At 44.6% G+C, this 15574-nt stretch overlaps 2 protein-coding genes across 2 annotated transcripts; one reads left to right on the top strand and one right to left on the bottom strand.

Moving 5' to 3' along the window:
• Positions 1–41: 41 nt before the first annotated feature.
• On the top strand, positions 42–2950 carry PSTK (phosphoseryl-tRNA kinase; the record flags this gene model as incomplete). The annotated part of the gene is made up of 5 exons (XM_009072076.1): positions 42–129; positions 852–1050; positions 1473–1548; positions 1983–2076; positions 2763–2950. Coding segments are annotated over 5 exons (645 nt in total), but the record flags the coding sequence as incomplete, so codon positions are not given.
• A 5184-nt stretch (positions 2951–8134) lies between these two features.
• Positions 8135–12607, bottom strand: IKZF5 (IKAROS family zinc finger 5 (Pegasus)). Its single transcript, XM_009072075.1, has 4 exons — positions 12542–12607; positions 11009–11172; positions 10545–10727; positions 8135–9382 (listed from the first exon to the last, which is right to left on the bottom strand). Exons 2-4 carry the CDS (start codon positions 11139–11141, stop codon positions 8439–8441), a joined length of 1260 nt encoding a protein of 419 aa, XP_009070323.1. The 5' UTR covers positions 11142–11172; positions 12542–12607; the 3' UTR covers positions 8135–8438.
• Positions 12608–15574: the final 2967 nt, after the last annotated feature.

Here is a 15574-nt window from a genome sequence, read left to right as displayed (position 1 = left end):
CGCTCGGGGATGCTGGAGAGGGACCGCCCCAAACCCGGCCAGCCGAGTCCCGCCCGCTCTACCTCCTCCTGGATGACAACTTCTATTACCAGAGCATGCGGTACGAGGTGTACCAGCTGGCCCGAAAATGTAATTACTCTCTGTTCCTGGGAATGGGGATGTGTTCGGTGTTGTAGAAAACTGAGCGCAGTTCAGTTGCTTTCCTTTGAGTGCTCTCAGGGAATAGTGGCTGTTCTTCATTGCTGGATTCCTGCGGTAGTGAGGATCAGCTTAATTACTGTGTTGTTGTTGGTAGGTCGCTTAAAACCTTTCTTAGAGGAGCCTTAGAGCCCCTTTCAGTGCCTAAAGGGGCTCCAAGAGTGCTGGAGAGGGACTTTGGACAGTGGCATGGAGTGACAGAACAAGGGAGAATGGCTTCACATTGTCAGAGGGCAGGGATTGATGGGATATTGGGAAGAAGTTCTTCCCTGTGAAGGTGGTGAGACACTGGCACAGGTTGCCCAGAGAAGCTGTGGCTGCTCCATCCCTGGAGGTGTTCCAGGGCAGGTTGGATGGGGCTTGCAGCAACCTGGGCTATAGGAAGGTGTCCCTGCCCAGGGCAGGGGGCTGGATCTGGGTGACCTTTAAGGTCCCTTCCAACCCAAACCATTCTGTGACTCTGCGTGTTGATCTCAGACATCACTACTTGAGCAGCCTTGAAGATAAAATTGTGTTCCTTCCTAGGTTTGCATTCATCTCATTCTCAGAACCAGTGTAGAAGCTGCTCATTCATGCAGAGTCTTTCTCCTGCATGTTGCTCTCAGAAATTATTACTTAGTAAAGATAAAATTGTCTGGTCCTGTTCTTTTTAGATTCCTTGGGCTTTTGCCAGTTGTTTCTGGAGTGTCCAGTGGAATGCTGCCTGCAGAGGAATCGCATGAGGAGTGATCCGTTGCCTGATCAGACAATTCACTTGATGGCAAAGAAAATAGAAATGCCAGATCCAAAGAAAAATGCTTGGGAGCAGCACAGCCTCATCCTGAGCAGTTCTGATTGCATTTCAGAGGACAAGTATGCTGTTGGATTGATCCCAGTTTTCCTTAAGTACTGTTTTCATGAATGAGGGACTAGAAGCTTCCTATTTTATCTCAACTGTGTAAAAAATATTCCCAGTGGTGATTTTTGGGAGGCAGTGATTTACAGCACAGGGCAGTGGGGAGGTCACAGCCAGCATCCTTTGCAGAGCTAACCTCAAAACTCACTGCATTCCTACCCTGACCCTGAAAATCTGTGTCAATTCCCTGAAACATTAAGACTAGCAATAACCGACTTGTAGTTTTAGCTGTTACTGGTTTTCATCTCAGATTATTTCATTGATTGTCTCATCAATGTAACTGAAAACTTGCTTTTTTTTTTCCCTGTGGTAGCATTACAAAACGAAAGAAGAATCTCAGTGAATCTGTTTGATGTGGTTTGCTCTGTTGTTTTCTTAGTGAGCAGATCATTAACTTGATGGCCACTGCCTTGGAAAACCCAGTGAGGCCAAATGAGGAGGACACAGAGCAAAAGGTAACACTGCTTATGGAGTCATAGAATCATCAGATCAACCAGGTTGGAAAAGACCTCCAAGATCATCAAGTCCAACCCTACTGTGGTCACTAGACCATGGCACTAAGTGCCACATCCAGTCTCAGCTTGAAAACCTCCAGGGATGGTGAATCCACCACCTCCCTGGGCAGCACATTCCAATGTCTGATCACTCTCTCTGTAAAAAATCTCTTCCTAATATCCAACCTAACCCTCCCCTGGCAGAGCTTGAGTCTGTGCCCTCTTGTCCTGCTGCTGGTTGCCTGGGAGAAGAGACCAACCCTCGGGGCACTGCTTTTGGGTGGGGACTGAGTTACTGCTACTGTGTTGTTTTCAAAAAGCACTTCAAAAGTTGATCAGCCTAAATCAATTTAACAAGTTTCCATGTGTTCTTCGTTCCTGATCACCCTGTCCAGGCTGCAGATCGAGCAGTGTGTGCAGCCAGTGCTGTCCATCAGGCTGACCAGATGTGCAGGAGAGTCATCTCTCAGGCCATGAAGGATGCCAAAGGTATGTGTCCTACCTGTGCTAGGGATCCTAGCTGGCAATGAACACTAAACCTATGGAATTCCCTTAGGGTAAATTGCTAAGGAATCCTATCCCAGCAGGTGTGCCTAGGCAATTGCTCTCACAAGTGTGATGGAAGCTATTTGCAGAACATGAGTCAAAGTCTGTAGATACAAAAATAGTACAGTATTTATTAATTATATTAAATATAGCTTTACTAAACCCATTCAGTACAGACCTGCATGTTAATTCCATTTTGAGACACATGCCAAGATTGACACAGGCTCTGCACTCTTCACTGTTTGGCTCCTAAGATTTATATAAGTAGCAACTCAGTGTCCACAACTGAGAAGTTCAGCTCTGTGCATGTGTTCAGAGTTCTCTGTGACCAGTGACCGGACCTAGGGAACAGCTGGAGCTGTGCCAGGGGAGGGTTAGGTTGAATATTAGGAGAAGGTTCTTCCCCCAGAGGTGTTTGGGCACTGAACAGCTCCCCGGGGCAGTGGGCACAGCCCTAAGCCTGACTAAGCTCAAGGAGTGTTTGGCACATGGTGAGATTGTTGGGGTGTTCTGTGCAGGTCCAAGAGCTGGACTCACAACACAAGTTGTGGGTCCCTTCCAGCACAAGATATTCTGTGATTTTTGTTTTTAAACATGAAATTAAAAGTTCAGCTTTAACTTTCTTTTAGACAAAAACATTCACCCAAGGGAGATGAAGAGTTTGGCAGAGGAACTCAACAAACTGAAAGCAGAATTCTTGGAAGATGTGCGGCAAGGAAAGACTTTGGAAACCCAAAATCCTGACCCTGCTACAAGTGCAATTTCCTCATTCCAACAAGGGGCAACCAATGTAGTCAATAAATATATTTTAAAATAATGACAGAGAGAATGTTGGGTATCTAAGAGTGTTTGAAATGGAGTACTCTGAGCATTGCTGTTGAGAGAGCTGAGGTACAGCTGGAGCCTTGTGCCTTCTCCAACTCCTCTCCCCATGGTGTGGAAGAGAAACACTCGAAGCAGACTGTGCTTGGGTTTGGAGACTAAGCCAACAGCAAATTAAATCCTTAAATTTAAATCCTTAAATTTCATGGAATCATAGGAAAGCCTGGGAGGAGCACTTGGAAGTGATCTAGTCCTGTTTCCTGCTTAGAACCTAACCTCAAGCTGGATCAGCTTCCCCAGAGCCTCCTCTAGCTGAGGTTTTGAGGAGCACCTTGGCTGGTGACCTGCTCTGCTCTGTCCAGCAGTACCTGAGCCGCTAGTATGAGGCTATGTTTAGGATTTGTGCAGAACACAGGATTGATAATGTAGAGATATTTTTGTTGTTGCTGAGCAGAGCTCACACAGAGCTGAGGCCTTTGCTGTTTTCTGCAGCACCACCCTGGCAAGGAAGTTGGGGGTGCATGGGAGATTGGGAGGAGACACAGCTGGGACAGGTGACCCAAACTGACCAAAGGGATATTCCATACCATGGGACATCATCTTCAGTACATAGAGTGGGAGGAAGGAGGAGGAAGGAGGGACATCTGGAGTGATGGTGTTTGTCTTCGCAAGGAACTGTTACGCGTGATGGGCCCTGCTCTCCTGGAGGTGCTGAACACCTCCTGTCTGTGGGGAGCAATGAATTAATTCCTTGATTTGCTTTGCCTGTGTGCAGCTTTTACTTTCTCTATTAAACTGTCTTGGTCTCAACCCATGAGTTCTTCTAGCTTTTACCCTTCCCATTCTCTCCCCCATCCCATTGGTGGGGCAGTGAGCAGCTGTGTGGTGCTCAGCTGCTGGCTGGGGTTAAACCACGACACTGGGCATTCCCAGAGGTGAGTTCACCCTCCTTACTATATCCAGACCACAGCTAGTCCCGAGGGGATCACCTCCTCCATCTGTGGAAGCACATCAAACTAGGAATTAACATGAGACTTCATTAGAAAGTGTTATTTTATTTGTATCTTACAAAAGCAAAGCTTCACAACATGAACTACACGAGAAAAGAATTATTTCAGGATTAACCTTGTCATCTCAAAAACATCCACTAACATGGAAATTTATTTTACAACTTGTAACAGGTTTCGTTTTTGCATAAAATATGCTCTTTACACTGAAATACATATTATTAACAAGGTAGAAGCACATACACTAAGATTGCTCAATGAAAAAAAATGCTTTGGCAGGAGAGAGATTTCCTGCAGCAGAACATCCATTTGCTGTAGAGTCTCAAAGAAGCTTGAAATGAATAGAAAACTTGCCAGTGAAGACTTTTCAACTACATTCCCTTCGTCAAAATAAAAAAAAAGAAAAAAGAAAGCAAAACCACTCAAAACATTCTGAAACAGAACAAATAACCTGTTGCTATTCTGCCAGGAAACACTGCTGGAAAGTGTTTCCCAGCACTGAGTTTCATGTTAAAATGCCAATCAACATTTTATGTCAAAATCCTCTTCAGCTAAACATGTGTCTGTGAAAAAACTACTATTTCCTATGAGCTGCTTCACAGCTGGTTTAAGGATTAACCAGGGTAATTCAGATGTTCAAATATTTGCGTGTTCAGTCTCAAAACAGAGTCTGCATTGAGTGCTACAAATAGTGCATGTGAAAAATGTCCACAACTCTATAAAATAAAGTATTACAAACAAAACCCCCCACAAAGTTCATGGTTTGCAACTACAGAGCCTAACAGAACCCAAGCTATGGAGAAATTCCATCTCCTTCTCCAATTTCCCTGTTAATAAGTTACAATGCTAATCACTCACCACCTTAGACCATAAGGATTCGGGGCTTTTTCCTAAAAAAACCCGCAAGTTAGTGCAGTGCAGCACACGGAGAACCCAACATGGAAAGTTTACTGAGGACTCAGTCCCAGAATCCCAGGCAGGTATCCCTCACTGACTCTGGGTAAGGCCTCCTGGTGCAAGGGAATTGTCAGGATCAAACCCTAAAACAATTTTCCTAACTTTGGGCTTTAAATTATAGCCAATAGTATGTACAGAATGACAAAACACAGGAAAATGCACTTTCCAAAGCTCCTTGGGAGACAGAAGGGAACAGCAATGTCAGGGAGTTGCTTGGCACAACTGAGCACAGTGTAATGATGAAACAGAAGAATCCTAGTCCTGTGGTGACCTCTGGGAAGGATACAGGGATCCACCCCATGGATCTGGGGGCAGCAGAGCCAAGGGATGAACAAAGCTCCCCTGGAACAAGGAGCTTGCCCAAGGACACTGGGAAAAAAGCTTTTTTCATGGTTCAGCTGTTCATACAAGCTAATTTTCTTTTCCTTAAGTACTCCAAAGCAGGAATTAAAATCCGTGCAGTATTAAAATCCTCCTAAACAACAATGTGCAAGGTTTGAGGTGAGGTATTTTATTCACACGGAGTTCTGTTGTGAAGAACATAACATTCCTTGCAACAGAGGATTCCTTCCTAAATCAAGGCCCCTCTTCCACGAGGTCCTGCTTCCTCTTGCTCCCAGCTGCTCCATGAGGGACCTGACCAGCCTCCCATCCACAATTCCATCCAGGGCTGTCTTGGTTAAGTCATTTTTCTAAATCACCAAATCATCAGCTGTCACACAAAGGTAAGTCTATAACAATGTTACCAGGCACTGCCAATGAAAGTCCTAGTGGATCAGAAACCACATCAGTGGGATGGAGGAGTAGAATCCCAAACATTTGTGCACATGGAGGCTGATCTCTGTGCTGATACCAGGAGGGAGAAAGGCTGGAGCCACAAACCAGGGAGACCTTGGCTGTTGTGATCAGTGTCACTCAGTACTGTAAGGTGCTCCCTGGAGCACCACCATTCCAGAAGCTTCTGAGCTTCTGGAGGAGCTTCCAAGCAGCTCCAAGCTTCCCTTCCCTTGGAGCTGCCAGAGCCTAGGCATAGCAGATGGCATCATCTATCAAAAAGGCAAGGAAAACCACTCCTATAAATTACTTGAGCAGCAATGTATCTTATCCTATTGTAGTATTTAAGCCAAATTTAGACTTCAGAATGTGCCGATATATCATCCAAAGGAGAAACAGCCATCACTTCTGCTCTCCTCTTGGACTGGAACAGGCAAACCTGTAAAGGACCAGTAACTTCCAACTGGATTCCAGTTCACTCAGCTTTTAGCCCTTAAAATAAAGCACTCTCTATGTTTATGCACAGAGAGTTGCAGTTTTACTCAGAAACTTTACAAGTATAAAGTAACAAAGAGATATTTTGGAATTCTAAAGAGTGTCATGATGGAAAATGGGAATTACATTCTGTTTGGCAAACCCACTGAAATGGAGTTTGAACGAAGGCTGAGACCAGAGCTATTTTTAGGAGTGACAGGGTGTTGCTGAACCACCTCCGTGAGAGATTCCTGACCTCACTGCTACAGAACTATGCACAGCCAACAGCCACTTCCTTCAGCTGCTGACCAAAGCACAGGAATTCAACAGTAGGTAGGTCAGGTAGAGAGAAATGTGTCTGCTGTCCAATTTCTATCTGATTCAAGCCAAAATTATTTCTAAAGATACTGTTCTCAGCTGGTTTTCCCTGCATTGATCTTACACTGAAGTCACAAAGTTTTTCCATTGGCTTCAGGAGGTTTTAGCTCCTGTAACAATCTAAATTTAAACAAGCCAAACATTTGCTATTCAGATTCCAATCTCTGACTTGCTGAACACTAATAAAATCCTGTTATAAAATACAGTTGCTTCCTTATTTTGCTGATAGGAAAAGGGGAATATATAAGGGAAGTTGCAATTTGCCCTAAGTAAGACAAACCAAGGTAAAAGCGTACATCTAAATATGGGAAAAGTAACATGTTTTAAATTCCTGTCTAGCACCATTAAGAGTTTTTATTGACTTTGCTCACATTTTATGTAGGTTTCTCTTAAGTGCCTGTCCTAGGTGCTTCTAAAGTAACAGGTACAGCACAGAACTAAATAAACATCTTCAGGTAACATTTGCCACCTACAATTCCTAAACACAATGACTTCAATGCATTCAGCCAGTTTTTCCTTTGCCTCCTACATGAACAGCTCAGCAAAGCCAGGAGCCTTTCCCCTTATTTTCAGCACACCAAAATCTGGGAGTGGGGACAAAAGAGACCTCCAAGTGAGCTGAAGTTTACAATAAACAAAATAACACAAGTTCCAAACATACAGGCAACCTCTCAGCTGTAGCCTGGCCCAACGTAAAACCGAACAAATGAGTTCTGATCTGTAAACCTCTCGTTTGTTTCTCTTAGAGCTTCTATCAGCAAGACAGAAGTCTAACTGTGCAAATTTTAAATATTTATCTGTACAAATTAAGTTTAAGGCAGTTAGAAATTTCATGGATCATATATTAGTTCTACAAGCTCTTTATTGTGGCTGTTCAAAAATCACCTCCTCTGAAAATGAATGACATGTAAAATTTTGATCAGTTTAAAGTAAGGTGTCTCATTTCATTTTGTCCTTTAGTTCTTTTTTTTCTTCCTAACAGTTTCATTCACAATAACCTGTTACCTTCTGGTTTTGTGGTGAGTTTTAGTTCAATTAGTGTTTGAGCCTTAGCATGAGGAGTTGAGACTATACTAAACAAAAACTCATTACAAAGCTTCATCAGATGAAAACAAGTTTGACATCCAGTTGAATCTGCATGTGAAAGTTGCTTCTGCTTATTAGAGCAAACGAGTTTTTAAGGATAAGGATGTCTCCAAAGTAACCACATAGAGTCCTAGAATAGTTGGGGTTGGAATGTACCTTAAAAATCACCTTATTTCAACCCCCTGCCCCGGGCAGGGATACCTATCACCAGCCCAGGCTGCTCCAAGCCCCATCCAACCTGGCCTGGAACACTCCCAGGGATGGAGCAGCCACAGCTTCTCTGGGCAACCTGTGCCAGTGCCTCACCATCCTCCCAGGGAGTAATTTTTTCCTAATATCCTATTTAACCCTGTCCTATGTCAGAGGGAAGCCATCCCTCCTTGTCCTATCACTCCATAATGTATCAGTGCATTAACCTTTCCTATTTTATGGTTACTATACCTTTCCTTGCCTAGTAAATAACCTGGCATTGCATCCCATGTTCCAGGACACACCTCTGCTTCTCCATCTGCAGAATGTTTGTTGGGACAAAGTGCAAGCACATAAATTTAGCAACCAAAGCATAGAAATGCACTCCAATCCTTACAGCACTCTGGGCATTTTTGAAAAGCTACATATAAAATAACAGCCACATCTCATACAAAATTTCCCTGGCAAGTTTTACAACAACACAGAAATGCATTTGCCTCCTTTATCGAATTGATTCACGTGAAGATTCCTTATGGGAATGTGCAAGCTTTCCATCAGCAAGTAGGAAAAATAGACTGTAATATGTTAAAAAAAACCTAAAGGAAAGCATGTGCTCAGTCAATGTTGATTATGTTGGCCTCTTGCAAAATGGCAGGCAAAGTCGTACTTATTTTTACACTTACACCCACAGATGTTGCACTGGAAAGGATTCTCAAATCCATGGCATCCCATATGGATGGTATAAAGGATATTGTCCGCAAAATACATGTCACAGTGTGGGCAGTGGTGCAGAAGCTGAGGGTCCTGAACTGGGAGGGTTGGAGCTGGAGTACTTGGCTGACTGTTACTTATACTGGGAGTACTGGTGTGGGCGCTGCGATCGCTGCTGGGACCTGCCACGGGGCTGTAGTTCCTTTGACTGTGTGCAGGCCGAGGATCTGGGCTGGTGGGAGAGGAATTCTGGGGGATACTTGCTGACACAGCTGACACCACTGCAGGTGCAGCAGGCTGCTGGATCAGGAAAGGCTTTTCATCCTGACAGGACACAACATCGGGAGAGGATGGATTTTGGTTCTCCGGTGGCAAACTGGACAACTGCCCAGCCAAGGTGGAGAGCTGGTTTAAAGGATTGTCCACCATGAGGTCTTGTGGATCTCTTGGCAACCCACCACTCTGGTTTGTCTTTGCCATGCTCTCATAGGTTTCAGTCTGGATATTGGGGATTTCATGAGTGAAATCATTAAGGTAGTCTGGTTTCTGCACCACCATGGATGGTGGACTCAAATTAATTAACGCTCTCCTGCTGTACCCCAAGTTGCTGGTCTTCTTCTGCAAGACCCCCCACATCTTCTTGCTGCCCAGGGAAGACCTCGTGCCCTTGATGGGCACCATTTTGTGCTTGCGCCGGCGGTGGTGGGACAAGTTGCTCCTGTCACTGCAGCGGAAGGAGCAGAGCTCACACTTGTAGGGCTTCTCCCCGGTGTGGGAGCGCATGTGAGCCTCCAAGTGACGCTCATAGGCCGAGGCAAAGGGGCACAAGTGGCACCTGTGGGGCTTCTCACCTGCAAAATTCAAACAGATCATACTAGAGCACCTCATAGGCCTTGGGAAAGGGTTTTTTTGTGGGAGAGGAGCTCGCTGTGAGCTGCTGATCAAATAGTTTGGCTTCAGGCACTGCTGGAGCTTGGCTGAGTATCTGGTGGAAGAGTGGATGACATTGGGACATCTCTGCCTCACCCAGGTATAATAAGCACAGGAAGAAAACGTGAGCAGAATTAGCATAAAGAGATAACCTGCCAAGGAATTGCAGCAATAATGCCAAGACTGAATGCAGTGATGTCTGTGTGGTGCTCTTCCCTGGATCCAAACCCTACCAAGGACTGAATGCAGTGATGTCTGTGTGGTGCTCTTCCCTGGATCCAAACCCTACCAAGGACTGAATGCAGTGATGTCTGTGTGGTGCTCTTCCCTGGATCCAAACCCTACCAAGGACTGAATGCAGTGATGTCTGTGTGGTGCTCTTCCCTGGATCCAAACCCTACCAAGGACTGAATGCAGTGATGTCTGTGTGGTGCTCTTCCCTGGATCCAAACCCTACCAAGGACTGAATGCAGTGATGTCTGTGTGGTGCTCTTCCCTGGATCCAAACCCTACCAAGGACTGAATGCAGTGATGTCTGTGTGGTGCTCTTCCCTGGATCCAAACCCTACCAAGGACTGAATGCAGTGATGTCTGTGTGGTGCTCTTCCCTGGATCCAAACCCTACCAAGGACTGAATGCAGTGATGTCTGTGTGGTGCTCTTCCCTGGATCCAAACCCTACCAAGGACTGAATGCAGTGATGTCTGTGTGGTGCTCTTCCCTGGATCCAAACCCTACCAAGGACTGAATGCAGTGATGTCTGTGTGGTGCTCTTCCCTGGATCCAAACCCTACCAAGGACTGAATGCAGTGATGTCTGTGTGGTGCTCTTCCCTGGATCCAAACCCTACCAAGGACTGAATGCAGTGATGTCTGTGTGGTGCTCTTCCCTGGATCCAAACCCTACCAAGGACTGAATGCAGTGATGTCTGTGTGGTGCTCTTCCCTGGATCCAAACCCTACCAAGGACTGAATGCAGTGATGTCTGTGTGGTGCTCTTTGAATTTGCTAACTCCTCACATGCAAATCCCAGAGTGAGTGAATACCCCAAGGCCTGACAGCAAAGCACAGCAAATATTTCATACCTGTGTGAATTCTAATGTGTTCTATGAGCCTTGCTGTTCCTTTGCTGGCATAGTTGCAGTACCGACACTTTAACTTCCCATCAAATGTCCTTTCCAGCCCATCCACCAACATTCCTGAGTTTTCATCCAGTGAAACTTCAACAGAAGGATGATCCAGACCATTCTGATCACCTTCTGTCCCAGCTGTGAATAATACAACAGATTTTAATTAGGAAGCTGTGGGACACTGTCATGCTGTGAGAATATGCCAAATACCTTTTGCTCCCCTGTGCCCTTGGTCTTAAAATCTGTAACTAAAAAAACATGCCCTGATTAAAACAAAGGCACATACACATCTTTTGTGCTGGGAAAATCACTGCCAGAAATGCTTCCACAGAACTGTAGCATCTGTATAGTTATCTGGACTGTAAACAGTGCAGTTATTCTCCAACTAAATCAGATTTATAGCAAGGAAATCAACTCACCTCCCTGGAGAGTCTCTACCTCCTTGTCACCAGTAACTGATCCAGAAATCATATTCACATGTTGAGTTTGCTGTGTAAGATATTCCTGAAAATCCTTCACAAAGTCCAATGGTTCTGCCTTCTTTTCCCCCATATTGAGTCTTTATGTTTCTAAGCTCTTGTGCCTAGAAGGAAAAGTATTTTCAAAACAAAACTGCCATTGAATTTGAAGTTATTCACAAAACCAAGTTTGGGGTTTGGTTTGTGTTCTTATTAAGTGAAGGATTGCCTTTGCCACACAGCATCAATCGATGCACAGAATGACAACCGTAAGAATATTATTTTTTAAATTATGAGTAATCATTTTAATCATAATTTTTAGAGACCACCAAATACAATTTTTGGGGAAATTCTTTTCACCAACAGTATCATAGAATCATAGAATCAACCGGGTTGGAAAAGACCTCCAAGATCATCAAGTCCAACCCTACCGTGGTCACTAAGTGCCACATCCAGTCTCAGCTTGAAAACCTCCAGGGATGGTGAATCCGCCACCTCCCTGGGCAGCACATTCCAATGTCTGATCACTCTCTCTGTAAAAAATCTCTTCCTAATATCCAGCCTAAACCTGCCCTGGCAGAGCTTGAGTCCTGCCCTCTTGTCCTACTGCTGGTTGCCTGGAAGAAGTAGCATAAGGTCAAGATCAAATTGAATCAAAATGGTTAAAATGACACAAAAATCAAAATCACTTCCCTTTTCTAATAAAAAATGGATCATACCTGAATTATAGTTCTCAGCTAAGTAGCAAACATGCTCCAAAATGTACTCCAACACACCAGATAAAAAGCACAGAGCACAACTTCTCCACTTTCCCTGGAAGGAGAAAAAGCAAATGTGAGACCGTTATCCTTCCCAACCCTTATGAGTTGTAAGAAAGAAACCTGAAAAAATAGTTAGGATTTGAAGGATCTAAGAGGGTTCTAACCCTCTCCTGCTCCAAGTTTGACTACCTAATTACACTTCCAACTGGATGTTGATGATGAGCAAAGATGGAAAGAAGCCTTAGAGAAAACACCATCTCATAGTTCTCCCAAACTTGGGTTTCCTATTCTGAGTAAAAGCCTCAATCCATCTCATTTCAAACAATAAAAACATTCACCAGAAGTCAGTGGTTAGGCTCCTCTGGGGACTGTAAATAACAAACCTCTGTAAAGTCTCAATTTGCAATGAATTTGTGAAGACAGAGTTTGAGATTCAATGGAAAGAGGACAATGAGTCTGTCACATTATTATTCTGCAGATCATAATCAGGAAGAGTTTACAATGCTGCCATTTCAATAAGAATATCCTTTTTTCTTTGAATGGCTACGAAACAAAGCATGAGGTGACCTACAGAATCTCAAGTTCTGAGTCCAAGATCATATTTAAACATGCCCTGTGTTTTCAAAGCTATTCACAAGCTCATTTTTGGCATCCAGGTGATGTGCTCAGCTACTACCATTACTAAAACCATTAAGTTAGTTTGGAACACATCTTCACATGGCATTTTGCTTACCCTCTTTCAGGTGTCACCAGCCTCCTGTAGGCTTAAGTTAATTTGTGTTCCATTTGTTGGTGTCTCCTGCAATAAAATGAATATATCAGAATAAGGAGTTAAAGATAAGGAAGAGAAAAACAGAACAGTGTAATGCAGAGTCCTGCCCAGGCCAACTTTGCACAAGTTATAATAAGAGGAAATAACAATTTAAAATCATTCCAAATGTTGAATGGTTCAACATGAAACAGTGTTAAAGGTCACACAGAAGAATCTGTGTATGGCTCTGTGTAAGGCACTAAAATTGATTTGATAGAGTCACAGGATGGTTTGGGATGAAAGAGAACTTAAAGCCCATCAGTCCCACCCCCTGCCATGGGCAGGGACACCTCCCACCAGCCCAGGTTGCTCCAAGTTCCATCCAACCTGGCCTGGAACACTCCCAGGGATAGGGCAGCCACAGCTGCTCTGGGCAACCTGTGCCAGTGTCTCAGCACCTCACAGGGAAGAATTCCTTCCCAACATCCCATTTATCCCTGCCCTCTGGCAGTGTTAAGCCATTCCCCCTTATCCTGTCTCTCCAGACCCTTGCAAATAGTCTCTCTCCATCTTTCTTGTCAGCCCCTTCAGGCACTGGAAGGGACAATCAGGTGACACCAAAGCTTCTCTTCTCCAGGCTGAACAATGCCCATCCTCTCAGGCTTAGTTGATGAGATTGATTGCTTTTCTGATGACATTTAATCTTGAAAGAAAATTACACAAAATTCTAATCAGGTTTGGGGAAAGACATTCTTTTCGTGATCAACTGCGTAACACATCCTTTCTCTACCTTGTAATTTAACATGAGAACATTCATCCTTTTCTCATGAATGTGCTGGTTTGAAAGCAAACCGGTGAGAGATTCTGAGTCAGAAGTACAATTTAATATGAAACACAAACAAAACAAGTATAACAGGACACATTAACAACCCAAAAGAAAGAAGCCCCTGACAGTCAGCAAGTAACCCGACACCCTGTCAGTCAGAGCGTTGACAGCAGTCCGATTGAATGGTGGCTGCATCCTCCTGCAGTGATGGGTCTGTGGGAGCAGTGGTCCCGCAGATCCGATCCTGCAGCAGCCCCTAGTCCTCTGGGGATCCAGCAGGTAAAAAAGGGTGCCTGTGCTGGTTCAAACCCCAGCTCCTATCTCTGTGGGAATGTTTGGCTCCCCACCCCCATGTGGGGATGCTCGGCTCCCCAGCCCATCTAGGAATGCTCAGCTTCCCCTCACCCCCCGAGGTGAGGCATCTCACAACGGGCCGATGTAACTCTCTGCATGCCTGAGCCCCAGACAGCCCATTAAACAGAGACAGACCATGGGGGAGCCATCAGGGACCAGGAGGAGATAACGATCACTGCCCCACTTGCTTTAACCCTTATGGAGACAACGATAGAATACATACCATTGGCTATAGGTAAATCATCACAATCCAAACAGCATCTCAAACCTCACATTTGTATGCCCAAAACAACCTTCTCTGATTTTATGTGGTATTTTTGACAGCTACACATCCAGCAGCTCTGAGAACGATACAGACCTGATCCTTGCTATGTAACTACTGCAAGCCACTAATTGCAGCTCTAATGACCAGAAAACTGAGCAACTCAGCTCATGTTTAACACACATACACACACACACACACAAAGGGCTGATCCCACAGGGTGTTACTCGAGCTCTACTCATACAACTACACCTCCCTCCAGCTTTACACAACCACAGCTAGAGCACTGGTTACTCATTTTCTACACAGGTACAACTCCTGGACTGAACACAGGTCACAGCTAAGGTGTGCAATGAGCTTATTGTCAAAGAACAATGTGCCAGAATGAAATGTTTTGCCTAAATAATTCTGCTAAGGAAAATAATTCACAGAAAGTAAAGCCACAGCAGTTTCACACACATAGTCAGGACTCAGACTAATTAGGAGATAATAAAATGACTAAGAGCACATGTATGAATCACACCTTGAGTGCTGTGTCCAGTTCTAGCCCCTCACTGCAAGAAGGAAATTGAGGTGCTGGAGCAGGTCCAGAGAAGAGCAACGAGGCTGGTGAAGGGTCTGGACCACAAGTCCTATGAGGAGAGGCTGAGGGAACTGGGGGTGTTCAGCCTGGAGAAGAAAAGGCTCAGGGGTGACCTTATCACCCTCTACAACTCCCTGACAGGAGGCTGGAGTCAGGTGGGCTCAGTCTCTTCTCCCAGGTAATAAGTGACAGGATGAGAACACAGTCTCAAGCTGCCCCAGGGGAGGTTTAGGTTAGACATTAGGAAGAATTTCTTCCCATAAAGGATGATCAGGCACTGGAATGTGCTGCCCAGGGAGGTGGTGGAGTCACCATCTCCTAGAGGTGTTTAAGGACAGACTGGATGTGGCACTTAGTGCCAGGGTCTAGCTGACAAGTGGTGTTAGACCATAGGTTGGACTTCATGACCTCAGAGGTCATTTCCAAACTTAATGACTCTGTGAAACTCTTAAGGAATTCAGGATGGGGGGAAAAAAGGGGGAATCTCTCTCTTCAATCTCTTCCAGAACAAGTAACTTAAAACAGGCAGGATTTCAAACTCTATCCATCCAAGTGCTTCTCTCCTCCTCAAGGAGCTTTCACAGTGGGAAAGGGAATTGACTCTCTGTTCTCTCTTTTCCAGTGCAAACAACTTATAGCAGTAAAAACTTAAGGGAGCATGGATCCCAAACTCCATCTATCCAACCCCTTCTGCTCCTCTTCAAGAAGCTCTGACAGTGGCAAAGAGAATCTGGTCCATCTTTTCCAAGGCAAACAACTCAAAGCAGGCAGGATCTCAAACTCCATCTATCCAAGTTCTTCTGCTCCTCCTCAAGGAGTGATGACAGTGGGAAAGGGAATCAAATCTGTGTCCCATCTTTTCAAAGACAAACAACTTAAAGAAGTTAATAACAAGTAACTACTCAAATCACTGCATTACTGTTTACCTTTTTGTTCTTAGAAGTCATATAGTTATTTCACGTAGCTATTTAAGGTGTATGTATGCTACTC

The sequence above is a fragment of the Acanthisitta chloris genome, unplaced genomic scaffold (genome assembly GCF_000695815.1).
Source record: "Acanthisitta chloris isolate BGI_N310 unplaced genomic scaffold, ASM69581v1 scaffold2483, whole genome shotgun sequence".
NCBI lineage: Eukaryota > Metazoa > Chordata > Aves > Passeriformes > Acanthisittidae > Acanthisitta > Acanthisitta chloris.
This window is presented reverse-complemented; position numbering and strand designations above follow the sequence as displayed.

Excerpts from the sequence above, each read along its gene's own strand:
- IKZF5 (XM_009072075.1), bottom strand. The coding sequence starts at position 11,141 with ATGGGGGAAAAGAAGGCAGAACCATTGGACTTTGTGAAGGATTTTCAG. Across the intron at positions 10,728-11,008 it reads GGTAGAGACTCTCCAGGGAG|CTGGGACAGAAGGTGATCAG; the intron begins GTGAGTTGATTT and ends TATTATTCACAG. Across the intron at positions 9,383-10,544 it reads ACACATTAGAATTCACACAG|GTGAGAAGCCCCACAGGTGC; the intron begins GTATGAAATATT and ends TGAATTTTGCAG.